Source organism: Rhea pennata, unplaced genomic scaffold (genome assembly GCF_028389875.1).
Source record: "Rhea pennata isolate bPtePen1 unplaced genomic scaffold, bPtePen1.pri scaffold_32, whole genome shotgun sequence".
NCBI lineage: Eukaryota > Metazoa > Chordata > Aves > Rheiformes > Rheidae > Rhea > Rhea pennata.
In genome coordinates this window covers 3237302-3257159 of record NW_026907679.1, presented here as the reverse complement: position 1 = coordinate 3257159, position 19858 = coordinate 3237302, and the positions used below count along the sequence as shown (strand labels likewise).

The following is a 19858-nucleotide window of genomic DNA, read 5'->3' as shown; positions in this document are numbered from 1 at the left end:
CAGGAGGAAGGACCGGCCCCACGGCTCATGATGGGAAGGTGCTGACACGTGGCTGGGGCCAAAGCCCTGCTACGTCCTGGGCCCTCTCCCAGCTCTGAGAAGCCACTGCAGAAGCAAGGAAATCCCAGGAAAAAACCTTCCCCACATCCCTGGGGGTCAATGACATGGTCACGGCTATGTGAGAAGTCAGACCAGGCCAGGGATGTGACTGGAGTTTGTGCTTGCAACGTCACTGCTGCCTGCGCACCTGATAGGCTAACATCTATCAGGCTCTGGTTCTCATTGGAGGTCACAGGTTTCTCTGGATCTGACAGGCCAGAAGGAGGATCCTGTTTCAGGGAGGTCCTTGTGATGTCACCGCAGTCTCTGCTGCTGAGTGGACAGAAACAGGCCTAATGCTTGGATGTAGATTGTGAGGTCATGGCTGCCTGAGTGCCTAATAGGCCAGAAGAGGGGACACGGCCATGCTGCCGATTGTGAGGTCACTTCCTGCTCTGGAGGTTCTGTGCCACCAGCAGCCTCCTGGTTCGTGGATGTTCTTGTTGTGTCTCTGCTGCTGCTGGGCCAGGAGCAGGTTCATGGCCTCGGTGTGGGCTGCGAGGTCGCTTCTGCCCGAGCACCGGAGAGGCCAGCAGCAGGAACAGCATCAGCAGAGCAGCTGTGAGGCCACTTCAGCCCGAGCAGCTGAGCAGCAGCCCCAGGGCTGTGAAATGGCTTGGGAGGACACTCCTGTCCCTGGAGATGACAGGCCAGAAATGCGGTGGCCTTGCAGGGCTGTTCCCTGCTGGGCTGGGGCTCTCCAGGGAGGCCTGAGCCACTCCCAGGCTGTGCTGGGCAGTGGGGCTGGTGCCAGGCTCCTACTGCTGTGAATCAAGGAAGGTGCCAGGAGTCCTCTGCATAGACTCAGCACTGAGTTCATGCAAGTAGGGATTTGGTTGGCTTCTCTGGGACTTTCTGGATCCTGAAAGAAAGAGGCTGCTGTTGCACATAGAAAGAAACACTGATCAGCTGGTGGGAATGAACCACACAGAGCACAGAGCTACAAAAACACAGTTCCTACAGTTGTGTGGGGACTCTGTTACTCTACACAAGTGTTCTGTCAGGAAATACATATACACACACATATATGCGTGTGTGTGTGTGTATATATATATATATATATATATATGTATACACATGCACACACACATATTTGTATATACATATGTACAGTATATGTATTGTTCGGGTATCTCTGCACTGCAGAAGGCATTCCTGATCATCATCTGTATTTATTCTTAGAATAATAGGCATTTTCACCACAGGGGAGATATACTCAGCCAAATCAGGATATTCGGGAAAGCTTTGTAGACACTCGTTCACTCTGCTGTGCTGTGTGGTGAGGTCAAGACAAGAATATAGTGTGTTCCCATTAAATCACAAAATGCAAGGGAATGTTTTTCAGCTCAGATTTGGAGGCTGTGCTAGTGCAAGTACCTTCAACATGGACTATGCAGGGAAGTTAGCAAACAACTCTTGTCTTTCAGGTGGCATTAACCACGTTTTAAATGAGGGTGCAATATATAAAGATGAGTAATTACCTTCAGGCTTCTGAGGATGAACTGCCTCATCAAATGCCTACTAGACAAGAAGAAACTTTTCTTAACTGCAACAGGTAAATGTCTGTGTCCTTTGGATTCAAGTTGCTGGGTCCTTGTAAACAGCCTTGACTGTTTTAGGAATGAGGGCTGGGATAAAAGAGAGTAGAGAAACATTTCTTCATGGAGGGAAGGTTATATCAGTACATGGAAGAAGTAACTACAAAGCTGAAACTCAGTACTAGAGTTCCAGTAAAGTGCGTTGTTATTACTGGTCAAATGGAAGGACTGAGCCTCCACCAGAAAGATCCAACAAGACTCTTAGTCATGTTGATTTAAAAGTATTCCTTAAGGGACTCAAAATCAAGGAAATGTGTTGTCCATCCTTTTAGGTAAAACAAACAAAAAACACTCTTATGTGTTTGTCTAGCCTGCAGCTGGAGAGCCAGGGTACGGGCAAAGGTCTCTCCTGGACCTTGCAGGAACACGTGCTCTGGAGAAGTTGGCAGCTCCTTCCCTGGGCCTGTCGGCTCTGTCTGGTAGCACCACGTCCCCTGGAGAAGGATGCACACAGGCACCTTTTCACTTCTTTAATCGTCCAGGCTTCACTGACTCACATGTGCGTGTTGGGGGTGGGGGAGGACCAGAACTGCCTGAGTGTTGATCATCTGATCAGACACGCAGAGAAATGCATCCTGGGAAAGGATTCTTGGACCTGGTTTCAACGTGCATCCATGTCTCTTTTAGAATGAATGACATCAAATGATGATGTTGTGCATGGCCATAGCTTCCATTCCACAGTCAACACAACGTTCCTGGCAGCCCGTTCCTCTCCCCTGCTGAGGTCCATCTGGATGGCAGCCCTCAAGCTTATGACCGTTTTCCTGATTAGGTGCCATCTGCAAACGTGATGAGAGTTGTGTCCTCGAGGTCACTGATGAAGTTGTTAAACAGGACAAGTCCCAGTATGGACACTTGCATACTTCACTCGTCACTGGCTTCCAGGTAAAGCCAAACCCATTCACAAAAGCCCTCTGAGCTTGATCATCCAACCAGCTTTTTACCCATCCGGCTGTCTACCCAGTGCAGTGTAATGCCTTACTTGTATGCAAGAAAATAGTGTGAGATACCATCAGACACCTAGTTAAATCACAGCAGATAACATCCACTCCTCTCCTCTCCTCTCCTCTCCTCCACAAGTACAGAGCTTTTCTCATGAAAGCAACCAGGCTGCTCAGGAATGATTTATCTTCAGTAAATCCATTACCTCCTCCTCCTCCTCCTCCTTCACATGCCCAGGAATGTGATGCAAGAGGACTCACTCCATGAAACACTCTTCACCAAAATGAGACTGAAGGGCCTGCAGCTCCCCAAGTTGTCCCCGTGGCCTTTTTGGAAGATGGGCAGAGCATATTCCTTCTTCTAATCGTTGGGACCTCCCTTGATCTCCACAGCCTTCCAAAGAGGATAGCGACTGGCCTTCATACGATATTGGCCAGCCCTCTCAGTGTCCTCTGATGCAGCCCATCCAGCTCATGAGACTTGTAGGGGTTGAGTTCTTGCCAATAATACCTCACTGAACCCTCTTCCACCTGTGGCTCTTTTTTTCATTTGAAGTCCTGACTCCAGGCAAAACAGCCCAGGAGACCTTGTTGGTGGAGAGTGGGGCCAAGAAGGCACAGAGCTCCTCAGACCTACCTGCATCTTCTGTTACTAGATTCCCTGCCCGAACCAGCAGTGAGCCCACATTTTCCTTTTCCCTCTTTTGCTGTAACTGAAGAGGTAGCAGCTCTTCTTGATGCCATTGACGCACCTTGCAAGTCCAATCCTAGCAGAGCTTTGGCTTCCCTAAGACCATCCCTGCTTTGCTGGACAATTTTTCTGATTTCTTCTTTTTTTTTTTTAGCTTCTCCCTCCTTCCAATTCTTACATATGGCCTTTTTGCCCTGAGCTCAGTCCTGATTTCCCAGCATAGCGAAGCCAGTCTCCCAAGCTTTCCTGAGCTCCTGGCCCCCCACCAGTCCCCTGAGCAGGCCCAAGTCTACTTCCCTGAAGTCCAGGGTCTGAGCTCCACAACTATCCTTCCTCACTCTGCTCAGGACATAGAACTCTGCTTTTTCATGGTCACTCTAGGAAAGCATGACACTGACTGTCCCATCCTTGATCAGTTCCTCCCCGTTGGAATTGCAGACAGAGGGAAATACAAGTACCGGTCCACTGTGCAACTGTGCAAAGAAGCTGTCCCTGGTGCCCTCCAGAACCCTTCCTGCCTGCTTCCACTCTGCTATTCACCTTTCCAGAGAATGTCTGTGAGATTGAAGTCCATCTCCCTCCCTGTCCCACAAGATCACTTGGGCCTGTGAGCCACAGAATTTCTCACATTACATTGACTTTGTCACCCTGATTAGGTGGTCTAGCTCCCATCACAATGTCACCCTGACTCTGGTGCTTACCCAAACACTTGCCTCTCCCATGGAAGAGCTCCACACATGTGAACTGCCCCTTCGCACAAAGGACATCCCCCTTCCTCATCTTCTCCCTTGTTCTCTCCTGAAGACCTGCTACCCTACAATTGGTTCCTTTCAGTCATGCGGGTGATCTCACCACACCTTAGTCATTCTAGCAATGTTTCAGTCAGACTTGTGATGGTGAAACCTGTTATCAAGGGCCAAGGACACAGTGTACGTGATGGTCTCACTTCAGAGCAGGGACATGCTGGCATACAAAGCAGGTGGCAATGTTAAGGTGAAAGGATGTTCCCACTAAGAGAGCAAACCCTGCAGTGCCAGGGAGAAACACAGCTGGGCTGTTCAGGAATGGGTTTGCTGCCTGAGCTGACTCTGCAGCATCGTGGGGCCTGTGTCAGAGGTGAACTGATCTCCAGGAAGCACAGGGTGCTACTGAGGAATTCCCAGGCCCTGGAAAGCCCATGATCCAGCCACTTTGGGGAGATCATTAGCCAAGTCCCTGTTCATATCATCTGGGTGGGTGAGAAGAGGCTCAGGGACAGGAGAGCTAGAAGGGTGTGAGAGTGCCGAGACTGGAGTGGAGACCCCGGTGTGATGTGCCTCCCATTTACACAGCACGCTTGGATGTGGACGATACTGACTGTGCCTAAAGGCAGAGGTAGGATTCATTTGTTTGGTCACAGGTAGGAAGCCCAAGATGCCCTGGGGCACTTGCCCAGCACACGTGCCAAAGGGGCATGGTTTTCCTGTAGGTGCCATGCTGTATCTGAGAGAAATACACAGTGTTGCTGGACAACCCAGGCATCCGGTATGGACCTGCCAGCCTATTTTACATCATTAAATCAAGAGTCTGCACTGAATCACATCAGGATTTTGCACTGTAGGGATCGGCTTGTGTCTCAGCTTTGTAGTGAGTGGGGCTCTAGCAGCATTAGACATCCAGTGTCATGGCCAAGGAAATTCCCCACCTGGCCCCCACCTCATGCTCCAGAAGGATGTGATTCTCATAGTTGCTCCATCAGAGCAAACAGATACTTCAACTGTCTCCTTAACTCTTATCTGTCTCTTTAACTCTGTCTCTTTAATTAACACCAGAGGTTTGTGGGTGAGGGACTGACTCCCACCCACCATCTCCAGTGATTGTAACAGCAGTTCAGACAAGGAGTTCACAGGCAAACATCTTTGTTGTGCACACTTCTGCTTGGGCAAGGGGAATCCCACCTTCTCTGTGCCTGTGGAGGTCATGGGAGGGATCTGAGTCCCACTGCAGCTCAGGGGCTTGTAAACAGACATGCGATGCCCTGAAAGACTCATCAGAACCAATACCTGAGCCATGGCTAAACGAGCTCCCTTCCTGCCCCTTTCCAGGTGTCCTGCCTAGTTAAGAGATGGAACAGGGGCTTCCCGAGTGGGGGATTTCCATCTCTTGCAGATAACCATTCTCTGATGAAATAAATTGTTATGCTGGAATCATTCTTCCTTTAGGGCTTAGAGAGGGACCGTCGGTGATTATTTCAATCTACTTCAGGGATGATTTCCCAAGAGAATGGAGCACAAGGCACAGAGAAATTCCTGTCTTCAGCTGCCCCCTGCTCCTGAGCGGGGCCGGGCTCCTGGGACAGAGGGAGCCCATGGCAACCTGGAAGCATTACTGAGAGACAGCGGTGTCCAGGAGCAGCTCCTCTGCCAAGAGCAGCAGGGCTCTAGCCTCTAGGCACTGACTGTGGACATGAGATGAGAAGTGAAAGGCGGTGTGGAGTGGGAGGCCAGAGGAGAGCTCACTGTGGGAAAATCTTCACAGCCTTTGACACGGTAAGTCTCTGGCTGCAGGACAACACCACTGAGATTCCTGGAGGGGTCTTCTGAACCCAGCCCATCCCGGGTCTGGAAGGCTTTTTACGGATCACTCTCCTGGTTTCTAACATGCATGGCAGGCTTGCCCGAAAGGGAATGCACTCTCCGGAGGCTCTGATTTTGTTTTATATCTTTGGCAGAGCAAAAACTGAGAGGGACGGTTTAGGCTTAGGTGACTGGAGGAGAGTTCTGCAGTGTTCCTGTGAGGGACCAATAGGTCTACAAGGACCCCAGAAAGCTCCTTCAGCCACCTCTTCACCTGCCAGCAGCAGCAATATCTCCGTTGCAGCCCTCACCAGTCTCATCATGCTTAGTCTCACCTGCTCCTTAGGTCTTGCACACACAGAGATGCTCCTGGGCTGGGCCCTTTGGCCAGAAGGATTCTGTAGGGCAGAGCCAAATGCCCCGTGGGTGGCATGGGGTCAGGGAGCACTGACAGGGGACAGACGTGGGGACAAAGAAAGAGCTCCCAGTGGGGACAGCTCCAGGCGGCTGAGAGATGCTCAGGGAATGTGAGGAAAGTGCCCACAGAAACACTGTGGCAGGCTGGACTCAGGCAACTCTCCCGTGGTCCTCCCTCTCCCTTTCTGCTCTTGTAATGGCTGTCAGCTGGAGGTTCAGCTACAAATTCAGACACCCACCCTGAGGTCCTCCCATGGAGGTGTCTGCAGAGGGCTGAGGTGCCCATGGCCTGTTCTCATCCCAGGGTGCTGGGAAATGTGATTTGAGGGTCTGGGGAATGAATGGACTCTCCCTTTCGGAGATCTCCTTTTCAGGACATGTGAGTGAGTCCTTATGGTGTCCTGCTGGGTTTGGAAGCTGCCCTCCAGAAGGACACAGCTCTCCCACTGGATCTTAGCAATGCTGGAGATCCCTTTCAAGTAGTTCAGGAGGTACTAACACCAGAAAATGCTGCTGAGCACCTTCGTATGTGTGCAGCTGTACTGAACCCAGCGTTTCCTCGGCTAGAATGGAAGTGTTGAGAGTTTCCTCCACTCTCGGCAGTCAGCTCACAGAGTCCTTGGTCGAATCAGGTATGTCAGGAGCAACGTTCTGTTCTCTCCATCACATCTCCACCTCGTGCTGCGAAAGAGAGCAGAGTTAGATCTGTGCTTTGAAACCAGCCTCCCCTGATCTCGTCAGAGTTCAATGTCTTTTTTTAGAGTAACTTGTGGGTGAAATAATCCTTTGGGTAATGCAAGTGGAGAATAGGGCAGCTGAGAGCAAGGCAGGTGGACTCAACAGCACTCCTGACCCAGCATTAAGCAGCAGACAGCCCGTTTTCCTCTCTCGTCTTCTAATGTTCATCCTTGCAGCAAGAAAAACATCTATCCTTAAAAAGACCACTAACCAGATGTGATGGAAGAATCTAAAAATCTGCAAACAAATAACTGTAAAAAATGCTAAACTTCTCTGCTGCATCATGAACTCTTTAGAACTGTGTGTGAGGATATTAACAGCTCTTTTTCATTACAGGTGGACATTCTTTGACATCAATTCTGAAAATCAGAGATATCACAAACCAGCCCCATATACCGCCTGGTGTAAAGTAGGACAGACTTCTGCTCCTCTCAGCACACTCAGCTGGAGCTGAATCTGAGGAGCTGAACGAAGGTCTTCCTGAGAAGGAGAAAAGAAATTTGTCTATACTGTGGGGTGGGTGGCTAAGGGGGTAGTATTTCTAAGAAAAATTGAAAGTTTTTGTCAGAGACAACCAGTGCTCACTGTCTTTTCCCCCTTGGACAGTTGCCCTGTGCCCCAAAGCAGCAAATGTCCAACAGCAGCTCCCTCAACGAGTTCCTCCTCCGGGCATTCATGGACACACGGGAGCTGCAGCTCTTGCACTTCTCCTTCTTCCTGGGCATCTACCTGGCTGCTGTCATGGGCAACGGCCTCATCATCACAGCTGTACTGTGTGACCATCATCTCCACACACCCATGTATTTCTTCCTCCTCAGCCTCTCCCTCCTTGACCTGGGCTCTATCTCCACCACTGTCCCCAAATCCATGGCCAATTCCCTCTGGAACATCAGGGCCATTTCCTACTTTGGATGTGTTGCCCAGGTCTTCCTGGTTGTCTACTTATTTGCAGCAGAGCATTCTCTCCTCACTGTCATGGTCTATGATCGCTATGTTGCCATCTGCAAACCCCTGCATTATGGGATCCTCATGGGCAGCAGAGCTTCTGTCAGAATGGCAGCAGCTGCCTGGGCCAGTGGCTTTATCTATTCTCTCCTGCACACTGCTAATACATTTTCCATACCCCTCTGCCAAGGCATCACAGTGGACCAGTTCTTCTGTGAAATCCCCCAGATCCTCAAGCTCTCCTGCACAGACTCCTACCTCAGGGAAGTTGGGCTTATTGTGGTTAGTGGCTGTTTAATCTTTGGATGTTTCATTTTCATTGTGCTGTCCTATGTGCAGATCTTTACTGCTGTGCTGAGGATCCCCTCTGAGCAGGGCCGGCACAAAGACTTTTCCATGTGCCTCCCACATCTGGCTGTGGTCTCCCTGTTTGTCAGCACTGTCATCTTTGCCTATCTGAAGCCCCCCTCCTTCTCCTCCCCAGCTCTGGATCTGGTGGTGGCTGTTCTGTACGCAGTGGTGCCGCCAACACTGAACCCGCTCCTCTACAGCATGAGGAACAAGGAGCTCCAGGATGCATTGAGAAAACTTTTTCAACGGGTGCAGTTTTAGCACCAAGAACCATCCCATGTGCATTATTTCATCATTCCTAGAGTATTTTTGGTCACGGCTATGAATTGTTCATTCCTTTTTTTCTTACTTTTCTATATTATCTTCATTTTGAAAGGAAAAGAGTTGAGTTCTTCCTACTTCCTGCACACTGCTAATACATTTTCAATACCCCTCTGCCAAGGCAATGCTGTGGAGCAGTTCTTCTGTGAAATCCCACAGATCCTCAAGCTCTCCTGTGCAGACTCCTACCTCAGGGAAGTTGGGCTTATTGTGGTTAGTGTCTTTTTTGTCTTTAGGTCCTTTTTTTTTTTCTCATTGTGCTGTCCTATGTGCAGATCTTCACTGCTGTGCTGAGGATCCCATCCAAGCAGGGCTGGAACAAAGCCTTTTCCATGTGCCTCCCACACCTGGCCATGGTCTCCCTGTATGTTAGTACTGTCATCTGTGCCTAGCTGAAGCCGCCCTCCTTCCCCTCCCCAGGTCTGGATCTGGTGGTGGCTGTTCTGTACTCAGTGGTCCCTCCAACACTGAACCCCCTCATCTACAGCATAAGGAACATGGAGCTCCAGGAGGCAGGAGGAAATTATTCCAGCTGGTACAAGCTTAGCATCAAGGAGCTGCTCATGTCTCCTCACAAGCAATTCCCAGTTTGTCTTGCAGAACACTTGTGCTGTGGAAATTCTGTCTGTGATAGTCATATTTGTGCATGAATGTTTGAATTCATCTGCTTCTGCAGGAACACAAATCCCGTGTCTCTGATCCAGAGGCCTTCTGGCCTATCACTGTGTCACTGTGTCGGCGTTGGCCTCCCAAGTAGCATGTTTGTAGTAAAAGATCTGCTTAGTACGTGCCTGAAGGCTGGGCTCTTCATCCCAAGCTGGAGCCAAGAATGCTCACAGGGAATTGCACCCAGAAGGGCCCTGTTGTTGTGCTTAGGTTTTCCATGGACTAAGGGGTATCAGATCTTTCAAGTGATATGTGAGGGAGTGAGGGCTGAATTCAGCACTCACTTATGGGTGCTCAGTGTCCCTGGAGAGGGTGAACGGTCAAAGAAGTCTCTGTTAGCAGCTGTCCCACATATTAGAGGGCTGATAACAGATGCCTTCTTCTGAAAGGGAGTATGGAGCCACTGGGAGAGCAGAGGGCATCTTCAGGGACAGCGTATGCCTGGGATGTCCAGGGAGTGGAGACTCTCAAAACCAACTGGAGTCAATAAAAGGAAAATTGCCAAACCAAAGAAGGCACCAAATCAGGGCTCTTCATTCTCAGGAGAGGGAGCGGTCTGGGTCTAACGACACCTCTGAACATATCCTGAGCAATGTGAAATTCTCCACCTGAACATAAAGAACTTCTTTCCTGTGAAAGTGGCAGAGCACTGGAACAGGTTTCCCAGAGAGGTTGTGGAGTCTCCTTCTCTGGAGATATTCAACATCCAGCTGAACGCAATCCTGTCTAACATGCACTAGTTGACCCTGCTTTAGCCGGGAGATTGGCCTAGACGATCTCCAGAAGTCCTTTCCAACCTCAGCCATCCTGTGATTCTGTCTGATTCTGTGAAATGCCCTGTCATTGCTCTGTCCATCCTGCACACTCACAGATCCAAGGAGGAGGGAGGGATTGTCAGCAGCAATCATGCTAGTCCAGTTGGCTCTTCCCTAACCAGCATCGTCAGAGCGGAGTCACTGAGAGGCCCCATAGAAATGGCAGCTGCCTTGGACAGCCCCAGGCATGTCCTTGCAGGCTGCCAGGCCGAGCATGCAGTCAGCAAACCGGCAGGCAGTCACCTCCTGCTCTTGGCCAGCACTTCCCACTGGCTTATCAGCAGCTCCAGGGAGTCAGACAGAGGCTTTCAAGGCCAGCGTCATGGCTCAGCTCTGCACCTTTGCGGGGACATGTGCAGAAGCCCATGAGCCCCGTGTGTTGGGCAGCCGAGGCAGCCTGTGCCTTCAGTGGGAGCAAGCTGGGCTCCGGCTGTGCTGCACTGCTGCGGGCAGCTGCTGCTGGCCACCTGTGGGCAGAAGGACTCACAGGGTGGAGGCGGTTGTCTTGGTGCAAGTGGCTGCTGAAGAGCAGGAAACCTGAGGCCTGTGTGCAAGGGCAGCTCTGGCTGCACGCGGCCTGGCTGAGCTGGGCCCAGAGCTGCTCTCTGCCCCTCAGCACAGAGCTCACAGGCTCTGTGGGGGCCTTGGAGCATGCAGGTTGCTGTGCTTTGTCCCAGGGAAAATCCCCAGGGCCAGCAAGAAATTCCCACCTGGCCGCAGGAGCTCCTGCCTGCCTCTTTCACCCCAGCTCCTTTGCCAAACCAGCCGGCTGCTCTCCGGGCAGCTCCCATGCCTGCTGCCTGCCCCTGCCTCCAGCCCCATGGCTCACCTCGCCCCTGTGCTCTGGCATGCCTGGCAGTGCGTGTGCAGCCTGGCAGCAGCCGTTTGCTTGCTGCTCCTGGTGCCTCTGCAGGATCCTCTGCTGGGGACCTGCTGCTCCGGCACCAAGGGCAGCTGCTGCCTCCTCAGGGAGCGGCTCTCCTCAGAGGGAGGACCCCAGGGGCTCTGCTCCCAGCAGGGACACAGTCCCCATGCAGACCGCCCCACCACCAGGGCCTTGGAGGCACCATGCCACCACCATCACCAAGCCCTGCTGCTCACCGTGGCAACAGCCCTCGCCAAGCCCCGGGGATCGCTGGCGGCACCCCCAGCACAACGCCTTGGCAGTCCCCATCCCCATGGCCTTGCCTCCAAGCCTCTGCTTTCAGCTTTGGAGCCTGGCTGGCAGCTGAGAGCTGGGCAGCACCACCAAGGTTCCTCTCTCCAGCTCCAGCTCTCCAGGCTGCCCTTCTTGAGGCACTCCAGAGCACAGAGACACTCCAAGGCCACCCCTCTTGCTCTGCCTGCTAATCCTCACCCCAACTCTCTCCACTGGCTCCTTGTGCAGCCCACGCTACAGCTCCCTGCATTCCTGCTGCTCTCTCGCCCACGTTGCTTTTCCCCCACATGGCCCAGCAACTTTCCTTGACATCACAGGCCACCACTTCCTCGCTCTTCTTGGAGTCACCCCCTCCTCCAGGGCACTCCTGCTAGAAGAGTCCTCCCCAGCTGTTTCACCATCAGCTCAGCTGTTGACAACAGCCTCCTTCCACACAAAACCTGACAACCTTCAGCAGGGCTGAGACAAACCAAAGCTGTACTATGGTTTTGAGGTGGAGAGAACACTGCCTTTGCGGAGTTGAGCAGCTGGTTTTATCCTGCGCTGTGCTGCCTCAGGGTGTGCTGCAAGGTGCCTGGAGCTGCCCTTTGGAAGCTTTTCCCGATCTCCCACCTGTGGTGGCACTCAAGGGCCTGGGAGAAATTCTCTTGAGGCTGCTGCATCTTTGGAGCTGTGGCCATGGAATTTGCAGGAGAGGTCAGGGGGACATGCTGATGTTGAGGTAAATGGTGCCATGTTCTGGTGTTAGCGCAAAACTTGGAGGGAGCACATTGTTGAGAGCTCGAGCAGGACTGCTTGGGTCTTTGAAGGAGCTATGCAGAATTTTGCTGTGGAGCACTTCCTTCCTCTGGGCAGCAGGAAACAGATGAGCCAGGAAATTGGACAGACTGTCTGAAGAAAGGCAGAAACACTTGCAAAGACCCAGTCAACCTGAGGCAACCTCCCCTGGTTGTCTGCCATTCTGGCCATGGCACCACAGGGACAGAGGGCTTTACTCAGTTGGATGGATCATGCTATTCCAGAGGGCTTGTCTGCTGAGGGGCACACAGGGCTATTCTGTGCTTCCAGCTCTCCCAGGGAAAGCTCATTCCACTGCTCTTCTGCAGACAGAAACCCATCTCTTCACGGACTCTGAAAAGCCAGGAGCCATCTAATTATTTCTGAAGCCATTTACTGGCCAGTGTTGCCACCACTGGGATAAAGCTTGCAGTGCACAGGAATCTGCTGTCTTGTTGCAGGACTAGATTTAGAGGCAGGAGCCTGCCACAGGTCTAATGCTGCGTGTTCTGAGGCAGTGTTTCCTGCTTTCAGTAAAATTAGCAAGAGCAGTTCCTCTGATGCTTGTGGCATGTGGCCACACTGTGGCCTGTGCTAATTGTGCCACGTGCTGCTCGTTTTCCAGCATGCAGAGCCAAGTGGCCCTCAGTGTCTGACCTCTGACAGCAAAGAAGGGTCTTTGAAAGTGCCTCGGGAAATGGCTGTTATCCCACATGATGCAGCTACAGTCCTTGCCTCCCTGGGAGGAGGACTGCTGAGTGGCTGATGGAGATGGGAGGTTTGAGCTCCCTGGCAAAGCTTCACAGAGTTGCTGCAGCTGCGAAGCTGGTGGACCTTCCCCATTACGGCACGAATGTTCCCCCTGAGGACAAGGGACACTTCAAGGTGCCAGTTCTCCTCACCTGTGCTTGACATCTCCCGCCAGTCTGTGTTGGTTGTAGGCTGCAGCAAGATGGGCGCAGGAGAGGTCCCCTGCTGATATGGCCCTGAGAGCATCCTTTCTTCAGAGGATATACTTGCAGCTTGATGAGACAAGGCAAGGTGCCAGCAAGGTTTTTTTGTGGGGTACCACACCCTTGGAGTGCAAGAGTCCTGCTGCAGTGCCCAGCAGCTGCCACAAGAGTGGGCCTTTGAGCTGTCTGCACCTCAGAAAGGCTGCTGATGCAGTTCCTCTTCTGCCTGGGATGCCACCAAAGACATAGACAGCAGTGCCAAGTGACAGCAATGGCAGTGTTTTCACTCTCAGAGAAGCAGCGGAAGGTCAGCATCTTCCAGCTCCAGGTCTCCTCTAAGCCCCATCCACTGAGCTGATCCGAAGAGGTCAAGGCAAACAGGCTTGACGACAGGTTTGTTCCCATACTCGCGTCGCACTGCTGGGCACTGCTGGCCTGTGCCTGCCTCCTGTGGGAAAGGACAGGGACACCTCCTGCCACTCTCAGCAGCCATTCCTCTGGGAGCGGAGACTGGCATTTCCTGCCATCGGGCATTTCCTGATGGGAAAGCAACAGGCTGAATCTCACCACTGATGCAGCCCTTGTGCAGCCACAGGATGGTGGAGGAATTTATGTTGGAAGAGTTCTCTGGAGGTCGTCTGACCCAATTCCTGCTCCGAGAAGGCTCAGATTCAAAGCTGCCTGTAACCTTGGTCCTTCTAGGACTGCCACAACCCCCCTAGCAGGAGGATTAGCGCTCCACCCACCTGCAGGCCCCAAAGGATACCAGGCCTTTTCAGCTGGACAACAGTGGAAAAGGTTGACTCAATGGCCTATAAAGAACAAGGACATCCATTCTCAGCAGCTGACGACCATTCCGAAGCTCCTCACACCTAGCTCCTTCGGTGCCAGATGCAGCACCCAGACATTGCAGGAAATGGCACGTGAAGATGTTCCAAGTGGTCATCACCAGTGTCACAGCTCTCAGCCAACCCCTTGGAGCACCCTGTGGTCTGCACTTACCTCCTTCTGTCAGGACCTTGGCAGACAACACCTGGGAGAAGATTTATTTTCCTCCCAGCACTATCACGTCTGTTGTATATTTCTTTCTTTTCCCCCATTCTCTGAAGACTCTCAGGTGGCTGCAGGTTGTGAGAGGAAAGGGGTCGGGGCATGCTGCTGTCCCCTGGTGGGGCTGGCCCCCTCCTAGGGCTGGCTGGAAAGCAGATCTAGCTGACATGCACAGGGAACAGATGATCACCAGCTTTGGGGTCAGGAAGGAGTTTCCCCCCCGGGACAGACTGGCAGCAGTCCCTGGGGCTTTCTCGCCTTCCCCTGTAGCACTGAGCACAGCCTGTTCCTGAGACTCCTCTGGGCCATTTCAGGCCAGGACCGCCTGCACTTGCAGCACCAAGACACCAGCTGTGCCCTGCAGCTCTCTGTCTCTCTGCCCTGGGGCATGTTTGCAGCAGGAGCTCGGGCACTTCCATCTCTTCTGTATCACCGGTGTGTGCTGGCTTGCGCAAAGCAACGTGTATTTGGAAAGGCTGCAGGCTTGAGGCTCCATCAGGAGCTGCCACTTGCCAGCCTTCCCCACATGCATGCAATGAAAGTGCAGGGCTGTCCTCTCCTAGCTGTGCTGCTGCACGTGCTGGCTGTGGCCCAAGAGCTTGGCCCTGCATCTGCACAGTCAGGAAGTGCCGGTACCCTCCTGGCTACGGGGCTTGTCATGCTCTTTGGAGAGCTCGGAGGGTCGGTCTTTTCCCCAAACCTACCTCGTGGGGCAGCAGGGGTGTCTCAGCAGACTGTGTCCAAGGCATGTTCATGTCTCCCGGATCTGAGCTGGTCCAGGGCAGGGATCAGAGTGGCTGGAGCTCTCCTCTGGCATGACTCGGCCAGGATAAGAGAGGTGGTCCGCACCTCCTGAAGCAGATGGCCCAACATGTGGCCATACAGAAGTCCTCTCTCTCTGTCATCACCTTCTTTTCCTCTTTACCCTTTTCTCCAAGTTGCCATCCCTTTGAATCCTCACCCCTGCCACTGCCTCCTTGCCCTCTCTGTCCTTCCTTGCCCAATCTCCTGTCCGCCCAGTCTAGACCTCTACTCCCACCTCCTCCTATTTCCTGCTCCCAGTGCCTGCACCTGCCTCATCAGCCTGTCATAAACACATTGCCCTCCTTCTTTCTGCAGCCTTCTCTGGTCTCAACATCTCCCAGACTTCTTAGATCACCTCCTCACCTTCCCTTGGGCACCATCCACAGGCTGAAGGCCTCACTGAGAATGGCACGCCTCCCAGGTGACATCAAAAGTGCAACACGAAAGGTGCATGCCATGCAGGGTCCCCAGGTGCTGACCGACAGTATTAGAGTACATCTGAGCCTTTTGTAGGCTCAAAAGAGCTGAGCTGATGGCCTGCAGGCAGAGCTGGGCATATCTGCTTACTACTGAGGCAAGTCTTCTGCTCAGCCACAGCCATCCTATGCCCGGCCCCGGACACTGTTGCTGTGGACTCTGAGCCATAGCTAGACCTCTTGGCCTGATGTGGGATCTACCTACAGATTACTGGAATGTGAATCCATGAGGGTTCAACCCTAATGACCCTCATCACACCTCATCCTGACCTTGACCTGCAGATTGCTTTCCTGGCCTGATCTTGAACCTGTCTCATCACCACAAACACGCCGGATGATCTGGACACATGCTTGAACTTGGCTACCATCTCTAGGCCTGTCTCGCTCGCCTCAGGTGGGTACTGTGGGATGAGGCCCTGGCGGCTGATGTCCCTGCCATGCCAACCATGTGACTGTTTTTGGTTCCCAGCTCCCAGTCCCAGAGGGAACAGCTGGCCTTTGCTGTACCCTGACAATGGCAGAGCTACAATGAGAAAATGGGCCTACACATATCCAGTTGAGTCTCCTGACAAGACACCAGGGAGGGCCAGGAAGATGCCTTGTCCAGCTCTTGCAGAGTTGTGCAACAAGCTGCACAACAAGATGGCTTGCACACAGGATGACAATGGTGCATGAGAGCTCAACGGGGACCCGCTGATGTAAAGGTGCATGGTGCCATATTTTGGTGCTAGTGCAAAGCTTGGAGGGAGCACACTGTTCAGGGCTGGAGCACAACTGGTTGGGTCTTTCAAGGAGCTGTGTGGGATTTTCCTGTGGAGCACCTCCTTTCTCCAGGTAGGAGAATGGATGAGGCAGATGACCCAGGAAATTGGATAGCTTGTCTGAAGAAAGGCAAAAACGCTTGCAAAGACTTGATTAATCTGAAGCAACCTTCCCTGTTCATCTGCCACCCTGCCATGGCACCACAGGGATAGAAGGCTTTACTCATGATGCTGATGTCCAAGGGTGCTGTTTGTAATTCAGCAGCAACCAAACACTGACTCCCTGAGAAGCTTTGTGGCTCTAGAATTCCAAGGATGTGCTTAGTGCGGCTGTGGATCTCTTTGTTTGGATGTTGCCCAGCACAAGGCACTCCACAAAGCAGAGTGGCATTGCAAGGCAATATTCTGGGGAGGCCTTGTGCTCCCACTTGGAAGGTCTTCCCGGGGCTTCTTTGGAAGACGTGTGCTGTGCCCACCAGTCTATCCGAATCATGCTCTTCCAGAGGGCTTGCCTGCTGAGTGTCACCCAGGGCTGTTCTGTGTTTCCAACTCCCCCAGGGAAAGCTCCGCTCCATTGCTCTTCTGGAGAGGGAAACCCATCTCTTCTACTGTCGACAGACAACTGACTACAGTCCTAGACCATGGGGAGGAAGGGGTGGGGGTGGAGCGAGGGGGGTGAGGAGGGGGGAGATGGAGATTTACAGCATGACTCCACAGATTGCTTCAAGCATCAGAATTTACTGCACAAGTTGCAGTGATGCAAAGCAACAACTGTTATTAACAGAAACTTAGCTCAACTAGAATCCTTATTTTCTAATTACACTACAAGTTATACTAATGGTAACTACTTAATAAACAGGCAAAGCTAGCTCATTTACACTAACTGTAACGACCCAAACAAATGAACTAGACAAAAGAAATGTAATTGATCTTACCCATGCATTGCCTCAGCGACCAACGTACACGGAGTCCCAAGGGAGTAACTGCCAGAGGGCGTCCCCATCCCGAGCGGTTCCACAAGTTGACAGACTCACAGTCACCAGTGAGGAGTCAAAGACGGCCTTTGGAGCCAACCCATTTAAACCCTTCAGGGGGAGGTGGAGGGGGAGTTGCTAGACCAGTTGCAGTTCTCTTCATGCAGTCACAGTCCCCAGCTCTTGGCTGCTGCACGGTTCTACTCTCCTCCATCAATGATCGTACTCATAGTCATGGGGTGGGGGGAGTGGCTGAACATCCCCAGCAGCAGGCTAGCTGCCTTGAGCACTCTTCAGCCCTGAAGTAAAGAGTTTGAGTGACTGCGAATGATTGCTTTACTCTTGCAGTGGTGGTCTCAAGGAGAGAGCCCACAGCTGGCGTAAGGAGGAGTTAATTCCAGTCCACAAGGATTAACACTGCCCCAGCAGTGAAAGCAGGTGTTGTCTCCCAAGGTCCTGACAGAAGGAGATTAGTGCAGACCACCATAATTAACCCTGCCCCAGCAGTGAGAGGAGGCTTTGTCCCTCAGGGTCTGGTGCCCAAGCAGGCCTCATCTCAAAGTCCTGACATCCTCCCTTTCAGTGTGAAGCACAGGAATGCAGACTGCTGGGAAATGGCACTAGGTTTTGGTGTGGTGGGGTGCTCCCAGCTTCCCCCTACACCTCACCTCGGAGCACTCCCCATCTCCCCATCTTGGTGGGGCTCCTCAAACACAGCACTGCGCTCTTCAGACATCTCCTGATCAGAGCAGCACAACAGTGGGGACACCTCCATCCTCACCACAGGGAACGCCACCACTGTGACATGCTGCACCCTCTGATGCCACACAGAACCAACATGTGCCTCTGCAGCAGGGACACAGAAGAGACAGGACTAGACATGCCAGCAGGCAGTTGACTCACCAGGGACCCCAACACACACAAAGCCCAACTCTCCTGACCTTCCATTCCCCTTGTGTCCTCTAAGGCCTTGCAACAGGTGCTGCCTATGTACTGCCAGGCACAGCCCAGCCTCTGCTCCCTTCCCACTGCCAGGAAGCAGAGAGCAAGAGCTCTCCCAGAGGCTCACCATGCCAGATCTTGTCTCTCTTTTTCCTCACATGCCCTTACAAGTGCATACTCCCAGCAGGTGCCTGCTGTTGGCCTCGGGGCTTCTGAGTCATCAGTTTCCTTAAGATAACTTCCCCAGCCATTTGCTACTGCGGGCCTAGCAGGTCCTCTGACAAAAGAGACCTCCCAATCAACATCCACGCCTGTTTGCCTGCTGCTGGCCTCTCAGGGACTCACAAGGAGATGATCTCACAGTCACCACCACAGCTATGTCTCTGTCACTGGTCAACAAGCCTCTGATTCAGCAGGCACCTCATATGATTTGGCATATCCTGCTGTGACCCCTGCTTGCGTCATTTGGGGGGGCTCAATAGGTCACTGCCATGTAGATGGCATAGCCAGGGAGAGAGCTGAGACATTTCCCCTCATGTCCTCTTGATCAGTCACTGCTCCTCATGCCAGTCATGTTCCAAAAATTTCCAATACATCCTTCAGGAACGTCTCCAAATGATGCCAAAGGCTCTGAAATCTCTCAGATGGGGCACTGGAGAGGTCACTTCTGTGGCCCTGCACTGACAGGTGACTGCACTGGGGAGACCTGTGCAGTTCCCTGGGCCTTGGGGATTGGTTTCGGGTCTGGCCTTTTTCAAGGACAAGATCAAAGTCATGTGTTTCTGCAGTGGGCCGCTCTTTTTGTAGAAGTAGAATGCGGGATAATATGGGGTAGGATATTGTCTTCCTCCATTAGGCACCAAAGCAGGCTCTTTGGTTTTAGAAGTCCTCAGCAAGGTTTCTGGGTCTGAGGCACTTAAGAGAGAGATGATAGGCCAGACAAGAGCAAACATGTCCTTAACACACGTCCTCTGAAGGGCTTTCTTCAGGACCCTGGGCAGCAAACCAGGGGACATTTTCCCATTTCCCATGAATGTTGGCCAGGTTTCCTTCTGACTGAGCCTGTGGAAAGGTATTTCTCATGTTGGACCTCAGTAGGTCCATGGGCTTTTCAGTATCACCTGAAGGCAGTGCTTCTCCCCTGCGTGCAGTCCATGGAACCCCAGATCCCCCCCAGCATCCTGGCTCTTTCAGGGGGGCTGTACAGTTGTGGCTCCCTGCATCTCCCACTTTTTTGACCCTGGGCTTCTCAGGACATGCCCCCACGCTGCAGTGCTGCTGCCCAGGCCCCATGCAGAGCCCGTAAGGCTGTGCAATGCCTCAGGACCTGCATTTTGGCATTGTGTCTCTATCTACCATTCCCATCTATCCAAAATGTTTCTAGTAGGGCTCTGTCCCTTGTGTAACTTTTACCTCTTCAGAGGCAGCTTGGACTTAGCATACTGTTGATTACTTTTTAATGAAATTGTATGGTGCTTTATTTTATTATATTTTTGCAATTAAATGAAAAAAAAAAATCTGTGTCTATATGTGGCTAGTTGTCTAAGGAAAGCAGGTGGGAATTGAGGCATATGAGTTGTAATATTCAGCTGCAGCTTTCCGTGGAAGAAGGTTAGCTTTTAAGACAAGTGATGTAAGACTCAGGTAGCTGATGAGAGCAATGGCAGGTTTGGGGAGATGGAGAGGAAGATTGCCCATGCAGTGCCTGACCTCTGGGATACTGCTTTTCCTACATGCCCTGACTTCAGTAGGAGACACTCTAGATCAAACACAGAATTGGGAAGCTGAAGAATGATAATCATAAAAAAAAACTTTAAAAGCATAA

The 19858-nt window shown here is 52.2% G+C and overlaps 1 protein-coding gene across 1 annotated transcript; it reads left to right on the top strand.

The window, feature by feature from the left end:
- The first annotated feature begins 1596 nt into the window (after positions 1-1596).
- Positions 1597-8596, top strand: LOC134154571 (olfactory receptor 14A16-like). The gene is made up of 3 exons (XM_062601246.1): positions 1597-1654; positions 2470-2582; positions 7646-8596. Exons 1-3 carry the CDS (start codon positions 1597-1599, stop codon positions 8594-8596), a joined length of 1122 nt encoding a protein of 373 aa, XP_062457230.1.
- Positions 8597-19858: the final 11262 nt, after the last annotated feature.